This window comes from Bison bison, unplaced genomic scaffold (assembly GCF_000754665.1).
Source record: "Bison bison bison isolate TAMUID 2011002044 unplaced genomic scaffold, Bison_UMD1.0 scf7180017864291, whole genome shotgun sequence".
Classification (NCBI taxonomy): Eukaryota; Metazoa; Chordata; class Mammalia; order Artiodactyla; family Bovidae; genus Bison; species Bison bison.
Window position 1 is genome coordinate 11,728,667 of NW_011494863.1, and position 16,663 is coordinate 11,745,329.

Sequence of the window (16,663 nt, forward strand, 5' to 3'; positions counted from 1 at the left end):
CCGCACAGCGAGTCCTTGGCGCTTCCATAGGGCCACCCTGCCCAGCAGTGTCACTCGGCTGACCAGCCTCCCCACCAGGCAGGAGTGATCCTGGAGTGTTCCTCCTCCTAGGCACCAACTCCCTGCCGCCTCTCTTTTCCTGCTCTCCTCTCAGACCTGCCTCCTCACCCTGGCAGCTCATTTTGCAAATGCTGCCAGCATCAGTCCTGTCCACTGGGTTTGAGGGCAAAGTGAAGCTTTCTGAATTACACCAAGGCCTTGGCTCCTGACTTTCCTGCCTTGGCAGAGCTTGTCTCATCTCTGAGTATAAACTATTCTGTGTGTTTCCTCATTTTACTGTCATAATAGCCCTGTGAGTCTCAGGAAGATTAGGTGAGTTGTACAAATACTAGCTAAGTGCCAGCAAGTGGGACACCCAAGATCTGAACCCAGGTTTAAGCTATCAACAGAGACCATTCTCTTAACTACTCTGCCATGCTGCTTCCCACAGACCCCTTACTCGCTGTGACCAGTCTTAGTGACGGTCGTGCCTCCTATAGCCCCTGTTCGCAAGGTAATGGATTAGAAAGACAGGATTCCTTCCCAATCTTTGTGGGCAATTGTACTACCTCCGTTACTCTCCAGACAAGCTTCACTATCAGTTCACTAGTTCTGTCCCGCTCAGGCATGATCCTTGTTTGAGCATTTCCTCACATCTCTGGTGGTCTGCTGAAATGCCTCCAGAGACAGTGGGCTCCGCACCTCCATGAGCAGCCCATTTGAGGCAGTGGATGGTGTGGCAGTGCAGTGTCGACACTAGTTGGCTGATCTCAACTCTGCTCCTACAAGCACCCTGTGCCTCAGTTTCTTCACGTGCAAAATGGTAGAACAGTAGTACCTACCTCCTAGTATGATGAGGGTTAAATAAGGTGCTACGTCTAAGTTGCTTAGTAAGTGCTTAATAAATCTAGCTACTGACGCTGTCATTGTTATTTTTCCTGAGGCAGAGTTACAACTTGCTCCCTATAACTTCCACACTTTGGGCCTAGCCCCGTCCCTTGAAATTCTACCCTCTCCCACACTCCCTGCAGCTTATTCCTGCATTTCTCAGTCTTCATTTTCTCCTGATACCAGATTTTTTTTTTTTTTTTTTTGGCAAGCTCAGTTATTCATTACACTGACATGATCTTCCTAAGATCATGATTTCCTCTTGACAGAGTCACTGGCTGTTAGCTGGGCAAGCTCAACGTTGCCAAACACATAACTCAGGGTGGGAGAACGGTAGCTTCAAGGCCTCTCATCTACTGCCCTCACAGGCCTTCTTATTGGCTCCCAGGCTTTTGCATTCCCTAGATTTGGAATCCCAGTCAGTGGGTCCCATCGACTGCATATCCTAAACATCTCCTACCAGGAGGATTATGTCAAGATAAAGAGCCACACTCTGGCACCAGACAGAGCCAAGTTCAAATCCAGACTCTTCTGCTGACCTACTCTGTGATCTTGGCCAAAAAGCCTCCCTGAACTTCAGTTTCATTATCTACAAAATTAGACTGATAGTAATCTTGCCTATTTCATAGGGTGTTATGAGGACTGAGAAATGTATATAAGACAGTATAGTGCATACCTCAATAAATATTTGTCATTAATATCCTAGGACTATACTGTCTACCAGGGCAGCCACTAGCCACATGTCGCAGGTGAAGCCTTGAAACATGGCTAGTCTGAATTGAGACAAATACACACTGGATTTCAAGGTGTAGCTCAGAAAGAAAATATAAACTATCTTGGTAATAACTTTCCATATTGATTATACATTGATATAATCACTGGATATATTGGGTTAAGTAAAATATATTATAATTAATGTCACTTTTTATATTTATTAATAAGCTACTAGGAAGTTTGAAATTATGTGGCTAAGTTTTGTGGCTTGCATATTTCTTCTGGACAGTGATAGTATAGTGGGGGTTTGCAGCAGTCGGCGGGGGGGGGGGTTGTTAGTGATGGAATTCCGGTTTGAGGGTATTTCTCAGTGTGGGAGAAGAGAAACAGTATATTTGGTTTGGGGGCATTTGACTTCCAGTGGCTGCACCTGTCTCTTATAGATGGTATTTGAGCTGCAAGGGTTCTTTAGATATTACAGAGATCTAATCTTCTATCTGTGAAGATGGGGAAACCAAAGACCATGAGAAAGGGGAAACATCTAGGGCCACAGAAGTTAAGGGCGGCAGAACCCAGACCCCGCCATGCCGTCTGTATGCTGCTGCCACCTGGTGGCCACCAGTACACGGTGGCTGAGAACGCGACAGACGCCGGGCTCCTTCAGGAGCGGCCCCCTGCTGCCTTCTACTTCCCAATCTCATGCAAGGACAGGGAGGGTCCTCCTCTTCCTAATCCTCAACCAGACTGTACTGAGCTGGAGCCCACCAAGGGTGTGCCAGCACAGTGATTGAGGAGGGCACACTCTGTGGTTTCAGACGAGCATAGGTTCGAATCTCTGCTCTGACCCTTTCTAGCTATGTGCCCCTGGACAACTCAATTTCTCTGACACTCAGGTTCTCTGTAGGTCAAATGTGGATAAGAGTACTTGCCTTAAATCTATTTGAATGCGATATCTGCAAAATGAGTCCACAAACATGTAGAAAACACCACAACTTAACGTAGAGCTCCTGGTGCTGGGATACAGCAGTGACTTAAACAGACACGTCCACTGGTTCTCCAAGCGTGGTCTCCAGACCACTGATGTCAGCACTGCTTGGGGACTTGTTAGAAATACATGTCCTCAGGCCTCCATCCCAGATCTACTGAATGTGATGCACACTCAAGGTTGAGAACCACAGGACTCAAGAGTCACAGACTCCACACTAGGGTTTAGTTCAGTTCAGTTCAGTTGCTCAGTTGTGTCCGACTCTGCGACCCCATGAATCGAAGCACGCCAGGCCTCCCTGTCCATCACTAACTCCCGGAGTTCACTCAGACTCATGTCTATCGAGTCAGTGATGCCATCCAGCCATCTCATCCTCTGTCGTCCCCTTCTCCTCCTGCCCCCAATCCCTCCCAGCATCAGAGTCTTTTCCAATGAGTCAACTCTTCGCATGAGGTGGCCAAAGTACTGGAGTTTCAGCTTCAACATCAGTCCTTCCAAAGAAATGCCAGGGTTGATCTCCTTCAGAATGGACTGGTTGGATCTCCTTGCAGTCCAAGGGACTCTCAAGAGTCTTCTCCAACACCACAGTTCAAAAGCATCAATTCTTCGGCACTCAGACTTCTTCACAGTCCAACTCTCACATCCATACATGACCACAGGAAAAACCATCGCCTTGACTAGACGGACCTTTATTGGCAAAGTAATGTCTCTGCTTTTGAATATGCTATCTAGGTTGGTCATAACTTTCCTTCCAAGGAGTAAGCGTCTTTTAATTTCATGGCTGCAGTCATCATCTGTAGTGATGTTGGAGCCCAGAAAAATAAAGTCTGACAGTTTCCACTGTTTCCCCATCTATTTCCCAAGAAGTGATGGGACCGGATGCCATGATCTTCATTTTCTGAATGTTGAGCTTTAAGCCAACTTTTTCACTCGGGTTAAGTGCTATGCATGTGGTAGGTAAACAGCTTGAGAATGATGACTAGAGGTGGGGCAGGGGAAGAAACATTAATTGATCTGTGATGATCAAGGAAGGTCTGTTTGATCAGGTGACAAGTTCCGGCAAAGATCTGAAAGCAAGTATCTAGACATTATTTAAGACATTTTCTTATAAGTCCTGGGGCTGTAATATATAGCCTGGTGACTATAGTTAGGAAAAGTGATCTCTATTCTGATCAACCATGCATCCAGCTAAACACTGAGGCTGCTACTATTCATAACAGAAGATGAAGGAGCACTAGGAAACAACTGTCTCTGCCACACTGATTCTGATTCACTAGCCTGTGGGGGCCTGGCTTATGCTTGTATGCCTCCAATGATTAGGAAGGAGTTTTATTTCCTCTTAGCGGCTCTCTTTTAGAAAACTCTCCTTTATCTGATGCTTAAATCTCTCTACAACTCCTACCTACCCACTGGCCAAGTTCCACCACCTTAGGACTACATGCACCAAGACAGAACTTAACTTATTTGAAGTTCCTTATACATCTTCTCTTTGGACCACTTAAGGTCAGCAATGCTCCCCCTGAGGCCATGTTTTGCGAAAGGTTTCCCAGATCTTTCATCAAGAGACTGAGAATTGCCTTGATAGTATTCCCCTGGGCAAAAGGGAGCCATGACACCATCACCCAGGTCAATGGAGTTAACTGGAAGAAAAAAACAACTGTCAAGACCTCAATTGTAGGTGGCTTTCCTGGTGGCTCAGACAGTAAAGAATATGCCTGCCATGTGGGAGACCTGGGTTTGATCCCTGGGTCGGGAAGATCCCCTGGAGAAGGGAATGGCAACCCACTCCAGTATCTTGCCTGGAGAATCCCATGGACAGAGGAGGCTGGCAGGTGGTGCCACAAGAGTTGGACATGACAGTGACTAACACTTTCACTTTCTCCAAAGAGGACTTGCTCTTCTACAAAGAGCCCAGAGACACTCCCACCTGTGACCACATTAGCTCTGAAATGAGGGTTTCTGGGTTAATATGAAAGTTAAGTTCAGTTCCCTCACCTTGGGGCTGTGGTTGGGGCTGAGAGCAGAGCCCTTAGGGGATTAAACTTACTTAACCTCCTGGCACTAACTCCAGTATTTGCCCCAAGGGTTACCCCAGCTTTCTTTCCTATAGCTCTCAGCTCCCTAAAGCATTTTATCTTGACGTCCTTTTCTTTCCCATTTCTTCAATGCTCCTGGGAATTTCCTTAACTTTCTTAGAACCCAAGAATGCATGTTTGTTGCAACGTATCTAGAATCTATTAGAAAAGTCCTTCAACTGACTAAACTACAGAAGGTGAAGGCAGTTCTTTCAATGATTCATCGAACAAGTCTTTATAGAGCCCCTATTTTTGCAGACTGGGAGCTGGGCTGGCAGACACTGTACAAGACATTCTCTGCCCTCAGAGCTAGCAGATTAGCAGGGCAATATGCTATTAGGATACAGGGAGACTAGTGGTACCACGAGGGGAGTAAGAGTGATGGGGGAAGTGAGTGGAGAAGCACCTTGAGGGACATCCCAGAAGATAACTTTGAGAGAGTGATGAAAAACTGATTCCAACAGGTAAGTGGTAGGTAGTGAGGCCAAGGGGAGAGAAGATACTGAAGGAGTCAGACTGAAGGCATGGAGAATTGGCAAAGTGAAAGGAACTGGATTTGGTTTGGACAGAGAGGGTGAAGGGTATGGCAGGGTTAGACAAAATACTGGAGATTCATGGAGACTGGATTCTAGACTGAAGATAAGAGTGAGGCATGGATAAAATAGCGGGGGTATGTGTGACAGGATCCAGTTAATTTTAGATCACACAGTTGTAGTGTGGCCTAGGCATAGGCATGGGCCAGAGGGAAGACAGGGCTTCCTTGGTGGCTCAGTGGTAAGGAATCCATCTGCCAACGCAGGAGATGTGGGTTTGATCCCTGAGTCGAGAAGAGGCCCTAGAGAAGGAAATGGCAGCCCACTCCAGTATTCCTGCCTGGGAAATTCCATGGACAGAGGAGCCTGGCAGGCCCTGGTCTATGGGATCACAAAGAGTTGGACATGACTTCAGTTCAGTTCAGTCGCTCAGTCATGTCCAACTCTTTGTGACCCCATGAACCACAGCATGCCAGGCCCCCCTGTCCATCACCAACTCCCGGAGTTTACCCAAACTCATGTCCATTGAGTCAGTACTGCCATCCAACCATCTCATCCTGTCATCCCCTTCTCCTCCTGCCCTCAATCTTTCCCAGCATCAGGGTCTTTTCAAATGAGTCAGCTCTTTGCATCAGGTGGCCAAAGTATTGGAGTTGCAGCTTCAACATCAGTCCTTCCAATGAACACTCAGGACTGATCTCCTTGAGGATGGACTGGTTGGATCTCCTTGCAGTCCAAGGGACTCTCAAGAGTCTTCTCCAGCACCACAATTCAAAAGCATCAATTCTTCAGTGCTCAGCTTTCTTTATAGTCCAACTCTCACATCCATACATGACTACTGGAAAAACCATAGCCTTGACTAGATGGACCTTTGTTGACAAAGTAATGTCTCTGCTTGACTTACGACCAAACAAAGAACAGAGGGAAGACAGTAAGACCTGTTAGGAGAAAGACTGTTGCAGGAGCTCAGGTATGAGAAAGGAGTGAGAAGTAGGGACCATCTCTATGGCCCTGACTGAGGCTGCACTTACAGTCAGTGGCTGGGCTTCCATGGTCTGCAGTCTCAGGTGGGCAACAGGCCAAGTCCTGCCCTGTCCACCTCAGTGGCCAATAGGCCACTTACATTCCAACCTGGACTGCACCAACTAGCTCTTTGCAACTTGCAAACAAAACCTAGAAATGAACTGCTTTCAAAAATTCCTGATTACATCCCTGGTTACCAGGAAACAGCAGGACAAGTTGCAAAGTCCCATCACAGGAAATAAAAAGAACGCTTCAGTGAGCGCCAGCATCTTCCCACCAGGATTCCAGCCAGCTGTCATTCATGATGCCTGGCAGAACTGAACAGGCATTAAGAATAGGAGCAGTTTCTTCAGTGCCAGATTAAACGCTTTAATCTTTCTTGTGATGCACTATGAGGCTGCCATTATCATAGGAATTTTCACTAAAGGGCTGAGAGGTTAAATAACTTGCCCAAGGTTGAGTCCAAATCTGGGGAACTGGGATTTCCACCCTGGAATACCTGCCTCTTGCAGGTCTGTGTACCATGCCCTGCCTTCGAAACCAGAACAACAGTAGAAAAGCACCCTCATTTCCCCCCATCCCTGCAATGTTTTAGGGATACTTTTAGATTTACCAAAAAGTTGCAAGATATGACCTTTCTGTATATCACTCATTTGGTTTCCAACTCTGATGCTGGGAGGGATTGGGGGCAGGAGAAGGGGATGACAGAGGATGAGATGGCTGGATGGCATCACCAACTTGATGGACATGAGTCTGAGCGAACTCCGGGAGTTGGTGATGGACAGGGAGGCCTGGCATGCTGCGATTCATGGGGTCGCAAAGAGTCCGACACGACTGAGCAACTGAACTGACTGAACTGAATGCTAGTATCTTACATTTTTAACAATTCACTTGTCAAAACTAAGGAGCACAGGTACATTACTACTAATTGGACTGCGGATTCAGATTTTTTTTTTGGCCACACTGGCCTTCACTGTGGTGTCCGGCTCTTCATTGCAGGGTGTTTGGCCTTCCTGTTGCAGAGCATGGGCTCTAGAGCACATGGGGTTTGTTGCCCTGCAGCATGCAGGATCTTAGTTCTCTGAACCAGGATCAAACCTGCCTCCCCTGCATCAGAAGGCAGATTCTTAAGCACTGGACAAGGGAAGTCCCCAGGTTAATATTTTATTAGTTTTTACACTAATGCCCTTTCAGGTCCAGGATCCAATGCCTTATTCCACCTCCTTCAGCTCTTCTGGTCTTGAGTCCTGGTTTAACTTTTGACAATTTAAATGTTGATATGTTGTAGAATGCCCTCTAACTAGATTATGGGTTTTCAGAAATTTAAACTTCAGTTGAAGTATTCATCATCTTGTCAAGTCAGAGTACTAGAAACATGATTTATCCAAGTGTTCAGCAACCCTTAATAGTTCATCTCTCCAAAGCTAACATCTTCCATGTTCCACTCTTTGGAAAGTGAGTCACTAAGCCCAGCCCACAGGTAAGTTCAATTCCTGGAAGGGGGAGCAACTATTTTTAGTTTTTGTAAGATTTATGCCTTCATCTTAAAATCACCTGAATCAGCATGGACTCATTTATACTTTGTGTTGTAATTAGTCATTTTAAAGATGATGAACAGACTCTTTTATGGCTAATCCATCACACACAGTAAGTTGGTAGGAACCATGGCAAGACTCACCTCTTCAGGGCTCTTCCAAGTGGGATGGGAGTTGTGAATAGATGTATACCTGGGAAATGGATGCTAAACAGCAATAAAAAGGAATGAAGTACTGAAACACGTCTGCTGGGATGAACCCTCAAAGTGTTACATCATTGTCTTGCCTCCGAGTAGAAGTCACCATCCCAGGGCCCTGGGCTAATCCTCTGCAGAACACTCAGGACCATCTGGTGCCACTGGGTCCTTGGAGTTGGATGCAGGCTTCCGGAAAGCACAAACTTTTTTATCACTGATGAAAATAGGGCTTGGTGTGTATTTGTGGGTGACTGAATCTTTATGTACTTTATGTACTGATGTGGAACAGCCTCCTAGACCTGCCAAGTGAGAAAAAGAAAGATACAAGACAGTGCACTCCCTTTCTTGCACAGAAGGTGTGGGGGGTGAGTACCCACCCACACGTGTTTATATATGGCTGTCTGGAAGGCTCTTCTGCTCAGGCTACACTGGGCTCAACAGTTTCCACTCCACTCCTGCTCTTTAAGAATTGGTCCATTTTTGGAATCAACATCTCCACTTTCAAAACAAGGTCTCCAAGGCCTTGGTCTCTTTAGATGACTGAGGCAACTAATGTCACAAACAGTAGTGTTGAGAAGACCCAACTGTAGCACCAGAATTTCACCTCTCCTTCCACTCCTCCTCTCAGGAAACCAGTTCACAGAACACAGGCTCACCCTGTCCCAGGGCAGGGGCTGGATCAACACTTCATGTTCCTCTTTGACAGGTTATATACATTCTCTGAAGCAATGTATCTATTAAATGGCTGCTGGTTTATCAATGCACCCGTGACCTCAAGACAGCCCCATACCCTGGTTAAACACAGACAGGAAAAAGGAATCAAGTACCCCCGAGCAATGGCCCCTACATAAAGGAGAGATGACTGGAGTCAAAAACAGCTTACATCAAAGCAATTTATTAACAGAAAGCAATAATTTGAGAAGTCCTGTTCACAGACGGCGACCACGGCGACCCCCCTTCCTGCGGGTGCTGTCAGAGGGGATGGGGGTGACATCCTCTGTAGGGAGAAGAGAAAACATCATTGTCTGGAGCTGGATGGGAAGGGGCGCAGGCTGCCCGAGGCCAGTGGTCAAACAGATCAGCAGTGGATCCTACTGCTTCCCAAGTTAAGTCCTCAGTATGTAGCAGATGGGTCCAGCTGACCCACGAGCTGCCTCCTCAAAACTTCTCATGTAGTTTGAACTCAAATTCCATGAAGGGGAAACTGAAGCTCAGACAGAGTAGGCAACTTGAATAGGATGTCAGAGGGAGGTGACAAATCCAGGTTTCTGATACCTAGCCCACTGACTCTAGTGGAAAAATCCTCTCAAACTGAAGAACAGCTCCTTTTTAATAGGTAAAAGAAGATTGAAAATGTTTTGAAAAAAATCTTGAGAGAGAGATGGACCATCAGGTCGAGGGATCAGTACACGCTATCACAGAAACAGCAGGGAAGGGCTAACATCTTTCTAAGAGCTATAAACGGCCAGACACGAGGGTATAAACGCTATGCAAGTATAGAGAACTGCTGTGATTCTTAACCATGGGAGCCACTGCCCCCTCCATATATTTTTGTCACAATGACTAGCCCGCTCTACTAATACACAGTAGTCAGCCCCCCAAAATATTGAACACAACTCCCTTGAAAACAATAGAAAGGACAATTTATCTCCCATTAGTTCCACCAGCCACCATCAGGCACAGAAGTACAGAAATGAGACAGTGCTGTTCCAATGCAGGACATTCAGGTCAAGGTGGCATGAGTGTTCACGTAGAGAGTTTATGTCACTCGGTACCTCTTGCACACCCCATTAACAAATCTAACTGCCAAAAGTTAGCAGACCAGGGCCTATGTCCACTGCACAGACCGCATGCTTTCTGGGGTCACACCTGAAACAAAACCAAGCCCAAAGAGGGGTACTCACCAATCCGCCCAATCTTCATCCCTGAGCGGGCGAGGGCTCTGAGCGCTGACTGGGCCCCTGGTCCAGGAGTCTTGGTCCTAGAAAACGAATATCGAAATTAAGAAAAGCTTTTGGCCAAGTCATTATTTGTTGCATACCTCCCCCACACCATGGGCCATAGTTTGTATTTTGCTCTGCCTGCAGCCTGTTTAAGGAAGTGCCCTCTTTTAAAAATATTTATTTGCAATGGAAGGATAACTGCTTTACAGTATTCTGCCAAACATAAGTGCTCCCTTTCGTCACATGCTGTGATTCTAAGTCTTTTTGGTGATCTGTCCTTTCCCACCCTCCCAAGATCAGTGGATCACTTAACAACTTCCTATCTGGTCTCACACAGCGGCCATCTTTAACAAACCAACCAACCTCAAACTCAAATCATTACTATTAAAAAGTTTTCATGCCCAGAGATGTCCCAAGCTCATTTCCACTCCAAGACCTTTTCCTTCCAGTTGTCCCTGGCTGTAATACTCTCCTCTGTCCTCCCTTCATTGGACCAATTCCTAATATCACATTAGGTCTTCATTTAAATTCTATTATCAACCCAGCCCTGACACATTTCTGCTTCCCAACATTTGCTGCAAAAAGGAACCATACGCTCCCCTGCTCTATATTGTTTAAAGCCTAACTCTGCCAGACTGAGAGCCACAGAGGATGGAAACAATAACTGTTTTCCCTATCACTCTCTTCTAGTACTTGTAACATAGCACTTCATATGCTGTGTATGCTCAATTAACACAGTAAGTTGGGGCAGGGTGAGTGCAGAAACCAATTACAGGCACACCTCATTTAATTGTGCTTCACAAATCATGCCCTTTTTAAAAAGTCCCAGTTACATTTTTTTTAAAGCAATGAAGTATTTTAAAATTAAGGTATGCTGCATTTTTTTAAAAAGACAGGATGCTACTGCACACACAATAGGCTACAATATAGTGTAAACCTAACTCTTATACACACTGAGAAAACAGTGTTGCTCATTCTTACTGAGATACTGTTTTTATTGCAGTGGTGTCTGGAACCAAACCCACAGTATCTCTGAGGTATGCCCATATTAATTACATAGGTACCTATGATGCCTTGCCCAAGCTAAGTGGCCTCACTATCCTCCCAGCCTTACCTATTTCCTCCTGTGGCCCGGAGTTTGATGTGGAGGGCAGTGATGCCCAGCTCCTTGCATCTCTGGGCTACATCCTGGGCAGCCAACATGGCAGCATATGGAGAGGACTCATCTCGGTCAGCCTTCACCTTCATCCCACCAGTTACACGGCAGATGGTTTCCCTGGGAACAAAAGCACAGGATCCTTTCTTTCTTACCCATCAAGGATTCAGAGTGCATATCACACCCTAAAGATAAAGAGCACTACTGCCCAGGAAGGGCAGAGGATGAAGGTCAATCTGAACAAGCATCCTGATCCCACAAGACTGCCCTAGGTTCTGCAGTGATGGTGTTCACAGATCCCAGCTTAACACTGCATCAACACTTTACTCTTAGCTTTAATCTTATTACTCGAGTAATAGGAGTAATTCCTCCTCATTTTACATAAGAAGTCCACAGACTGTAAAGGCAAAAAATGTAGCTCCTTTTCTCTTAGAACCCCAGCACCTAGATTACAGTATCTGTGCACTAATCAACCAAGCACATATCCTTATCTGAACATCTTTAATAAAAATTATTTCTAGAGATCCCCTTAAAGTGCTACTCAGTTCCCTGGTCATTTCTAACCCCAGCCCTTGCTATCTGGGTCCTGTGCCTCCCCACGGGGGTTAACTCACTTGCCAGAAAGATCGGTGACGTGCACAAAAGTGTCATTGAAGGACGCAAAGATGTGGCAGACACCAAATACATTTTCTCCTTCAGCCACCTGAGGGCCGAGGCTGATGACCTGTTCTTCCTTCTTTTCCTTCCCCTTGCGAGGTGCCATTTCTTAAGGAGAAGAAAAAAAATTCCAACCTTAACAACAAAACCCCAAGTGTTTACAACTCTGGGAATACTTCTTCCCCGAGAAAGGTGAGCAGGACACTGAAGAGCTCTGGCTCTCCCACTCCAGGCCGCCAGGAGCAGGAATCAGGGCTCCCAGGTGACTCCCAACCCACCCTGCCAAGAGCAGAGTGCTCCTCATCTCTGGCTTCAGGGCACAGGCGCGTGATAGGTGTTCAGCAAACAACGATGTGCAATCCCTAGCCTCATTTACTGGCTCTGAGAGACCTGCACAGAAATTGCAATGTGCCCGACTTAGCAGTCACTCTGACTTAGGAAGCACCTAACGAAAGGCCGTTTCCTCTGTATTCCCTTCTTGAATCCTCACTACATCCCCACGGGATTCATGAGACGATTATTTCTACTTTCCAGATTCGACAACTTCAGAGATCAGAGGCCCGGGATGAGACTGCCCAGGAAATAACCGGTTAAGGTGGGAACTCACATCAGACCAACTTATTACCCGACCCTTCCAAACTACGGTGTGCTGCCGGTTAAGGTAGTTGTGGTCGTGGCGCGGGGCCTACGCCTTCAAGGCTAGATCCGAACTCACCCACACTTAACAGGTTTTTTCCTAAACCAAGACCGCCGCCTCCCGAGACAGGGCGCGAAACAGAGTCTGGGTCAGCCCGCCGTGCTCCTCTCGCCCGGCACTAGGTTTGTCTCCCGCAGAAAGACCTCAGCCCCAAGCCCTCGGCCCCGATGAGCCCCCGGGCCGCAGGATGCCAGCCGATTTTCCTTGTCCAGGGATCCTACCTGCGCGTCTTCTCCAGACTCCGCCACCGGAAAGAGAGGGCGGAAGGGGGCGGGGCGACGGGTCACGCTCTTGTCCCGGAAGTGCACGTCTGAGGTCACAGGGCGAGGACAGCTCCCGGAAGACGCCGATTTTAGCGTTTCCAAGGACATTAAAACGCCTGGAGAACACGGCTTACTGAAGGGAGCGCCTAAGGAGGTAAGGGCCTGGGTATCTTGACGAGCGGTCTGCTTCTAAGACTGAAGGAAGCAGCCACACGCCGTGGGTGTGGAAGGCCTGTGTTCTAAGATGGCGGTGACCGCGGCTAGACCAACTTCCACCACGCTGACCCCGGAGCCTGCTTAGCCTGAGGGCGGCAGCTCCCCTCGCGGTGCGGAGGTAAATGACAACTTGTCATTCGTCTGTCGTCTCTGACTCTGCAATCCCTTCGACTGTAGCCCTCCAGGTTTCTCTGTCCATGGAATCCTCCAGGCACGGATACTGGAGTGGGTTGCCTGCCATTCTCTTCTCCACGGGATCTTCCTGATCCAGGGATCGAACGTCTGTCTCCTGCATTGCAGGCAGAGTCTTTACAGTCTGAGCCACCAGGGAAGCCCTTCTAACTACTGAGTACTTGGCAAAATAAGAATAAATTATTCAATATTTGTCATTTTATGCCAGCCTATATTCATATGCATTGCTTCATTTGATCCTCACCACAATAACAGATCAGATCAGATCACATCAGTCGCTCAGTCGTGTCCAACTCTTTGCGACCCCCATGAATCGCAGCACGCCAGGCCTCCCTGTCCATCACCAACTTCTGGAGTTCACTGAGACTCACGTCCATTGAGTCAGTGATGCCATCCAGCCATCTCATCCTCTGTCGTCCCCTTCTCCTCTTGCCCCCAATCCCTCCCAGCATCAGAGTCTTTTCCAATGAGTCAACTCTTCGCATGAGGTGGCCAAAGTATTGGAGTTTCAGCTTTAGCATCATTCCTTCCAAAGAAATCCCAGGGCTGATCTCCTTCAGAATGGACTGGTTGGATCTCCTTGCAGTCCAAGGGACTCTCAAGAGTCTTCTCCAACACCACAGTTCAAAAGCATCAATTCTTCGGCACTCAGCCTTCTTCACAGTCCCAACTCTCACATCCATACATGACCACAGGAAAAACCGTAGCCTTGACTAGACAAACCTTTGTTGGCAAAGTAATGTCTCTGCTTTTGAATATGCTATCTAGGTTGGTCATAACTTTCCTTCCACGGAGTAAGCATCTTTTAATTTCATGGCTGCAGTCACCATCTGTGTGATTTTGGAGCCCCCCAAAATAAAGTCTGACACTGTTTCCACTGTTTCCCCATCTATTTTCCATGAAGTGATGGGACCGGATGCCATGATCTTCGTTTTCTGAATGTTGAGCTTTAAGCCAACTTTTTCACTCTCCACTTTCACTTTCATCAAGAGGCTTTTTAGTTCCTCTTCACTTTCTGCCATTAGGGTGGTGTCATCTGCATATCTGAGGTTATTGATATTTCTCCCGGCAGTCTTGATTCCAGCTTGTGTTTCTTCCAGTCCAGCGTTTCTCATGATGTACTCTGCATATAAGTTAAATAAATGGAGTGACAATATACAGCCTTGATGAACTCCTTTTCCTATTTGGAACCAGTCTGTTGTTCCATGTCCAGTTCTAACTGTTGCTTCCTGACCTGCATACAGGTTTCTGAAGAGGCAGGTCAGGTGGTCTGGTATTCCCATCTCTTTCAGAATTTTCCACAGTTTATTGTGATCCACACAGTCAAAGGCTTTGGCATAGTCAATAAAGCAGAAATAGGTGTTTTTCTGGAACTTTCTTGCTTTTTCCATGATCCAGCGGATGTTGGCGATTTGATCTCTGGTTCCTCTGCCTTTTCAAAACCAGCTTGAACATCAGGAGGTTCACGGTCCACATATTGCTGAAGCCTGGCTTGGAGAATTTTGAGCATTACTTTACTAGCGTGTGAGATGAGTGCAATTGTGCAGTAGTTTGAGCATTCTTTGGCATTGCCTTTCTTTGGGATTGGAATAAAAACTGACCTTTTCCAGTCCTGTGGCCACTGCTGAGTTTTCCAAATTTGCTGGCATATTGAGTGCACCACTTTCACAGCATCATCTTTCAGGATTTGGAATAGCTTAACTGGAATTCCATCGCTTCCACTAGTTTTGTTCATAGTGATGCTTTCGAAGGCCCGCTTGACTTCACATTCCAGGATGTCTGGCTCTAGGTGAGTGATCACACCATCGTAATTATCTGGGTCGTGAAGATCTTTTTTGTACAGATAGATACTATTAAATAGATACTATTTGACTTTTCTTTTAAAGAAAGAGATTTTTACAAACATTTTATCGGAGTATAGATTTTGGGGTTTTGGGGGATATTACAGTGTTGTGTTAGTTTCAGGTGTCCAGCAAAGTCATTCAGTTATACATATATTCATTCTTTTCCAAATTCTTTTCCTCATATAGGTTATCAGAATACTTAGTAGAGTTCCCTTTTCTATTCAGTAGGTCATTGTTGTTTGTTTTTTACTTATCTTATATATAGTAGTGCCTGCGAGCTCTGCAGCCCCACTGCCCGTAGCTCACCAGGCTTCTCTGTCCATGTGATTTTCCCCTCAAGAGTACTTGAGTGGGTTGCCATGCCCTCCTCCCATGTATAATTGTGTGTACCTTAATCGCAAACCTCACTTATCCACCGCCGCCCCCCCCAACCACATTTTCCCTTTGGTGACCATAAGTTTGGTTTTTTGAAAATAATTTTATGTATTTATTACTTAATTTTTGGCAGCGCTGGGTCTTCATTGTTTTATGAGGGCTTTCTCTAGTTTCCGAAAGTGGGGGCCACAGTTCCTTGCAGAGTGTGGGCTTCTCATTGCAGTGGTTGCTCTTCTTGAGGAGCACAGGCCCTAGAACTGGGGCTCAGTAGTTGTGCTGCACTGGCTTAGTTGCCTCTAGGAATGTGGAATCTTCCCGGATCAGGGATGGAAGCTGCATCCCCTGCTTTAGCAGGTGGATTTCTATACACTGTGCCACCAGGAAGTCCCTATAAGTGTGTTTTTGATATCTGTAAGTCTGTTTCTGTTTTGTAAATAAGTTCATTTGTATCATTTCTTTAAAAAAATTAGCAACTTTCCCCGGTAGTTCAGTGGTTAAGAATCTGCCTTTCAATGCAGGGGATTCAAGTTCCATCCCTTGTGGGGGAACTAAGATCCCACATGCTTCAGGGAAACAAAGTCTGAATGCCACAACTCCAGAGCTTGCCACAACTAGAGAGCCGTGTGGCCCATGACCCAGTGAAGAGCCTGCATACTGCTACTAAGACCTGCTGCTAAGTCACTTCAGTCGTGTCCGACTCTGTGCGACCCCATGGACTGCAGCCCACCAGGCTCCTCCATCCATGGGATTTTCCAGGCAAGAGTACTGGAGTGGGGTGCCATTGCCTTCTCCGACTAAGACCTGACACAGCCAAATAAATAAATGTTTTTAAATAAAAGGAGTCATAGCACCTTAAAAAAATTAGATTCCACATATGAATAATATCATATGATATTTGTCTGTGATTTACTTCAGTTCCGTTCAGTCGCTCGGTCATGTCCAACTCTTTGCAACCCCATGAACTGCAGCACGCCAGGCCTCCCTGTCCATCACCAACTCCCAGAGTCCACCCAAACCCATGTCTGTTGAGTCGGTGATGCCATCCAGCCATCTCATCCTCTGTTATCCCCTTCTCCTCCTACCCTCAATCTTTCCCAGCATCAGGGTCTTTTCCAGTGAGTCAGCTCTTCCCATCAGGTGGCCAAAGTACTGGAGTTTCAGCTTCAACATCAGTCCTTCTAATGAACACCCAGGACTGATCTCCTTCAGGATGGACTGGTTGGATCTCCTTGCAGTCCAAGGGACTCTCAAGAGTCTTCTCCAACACCACAGTTCAAAAGCATCAATTCTTCAGCACTCAGCTTTCTTCACAGTCCAACTCTCACATCCAT

The 16,663-nt window shown here is 46.6% G+C and overlaps 1 protein-coding gene across 1 annotated transcript; it reads right to left on the bottom strand.

The window, feature by feature from the left end:
• Window positions 1–8,864: 8,864 nt before the first annotated feature.
• On the bottom strand, window positions 8,865–12,922 carry RPS14 (ribosomal protein S14). The gene is made up of 5 exons (XM_010850570.1): window positions 12,664–12,922; window positions 11,703–11,853; window positions 11,047–11,208; window positions 9,894–9,970; window positions 8,865–8,986 (listed from the first exon to the last, which is right to left on the bottom strand). Exons 2-5 carry the CDS (start codon window positions 11,849–11,851, stop codon window positions 8,919–8,921), a joined length of 456 nt encoding a protein of 151 aa, XP_010848872.1. The 5' UTR covers window positions 11,852–11,853; window positions 12,664–12,922; the 3' UTR covers window positions 8,865–8,918.
• Window positions 12,923–16,663: the final 3,741 nt, after the last annotated feature.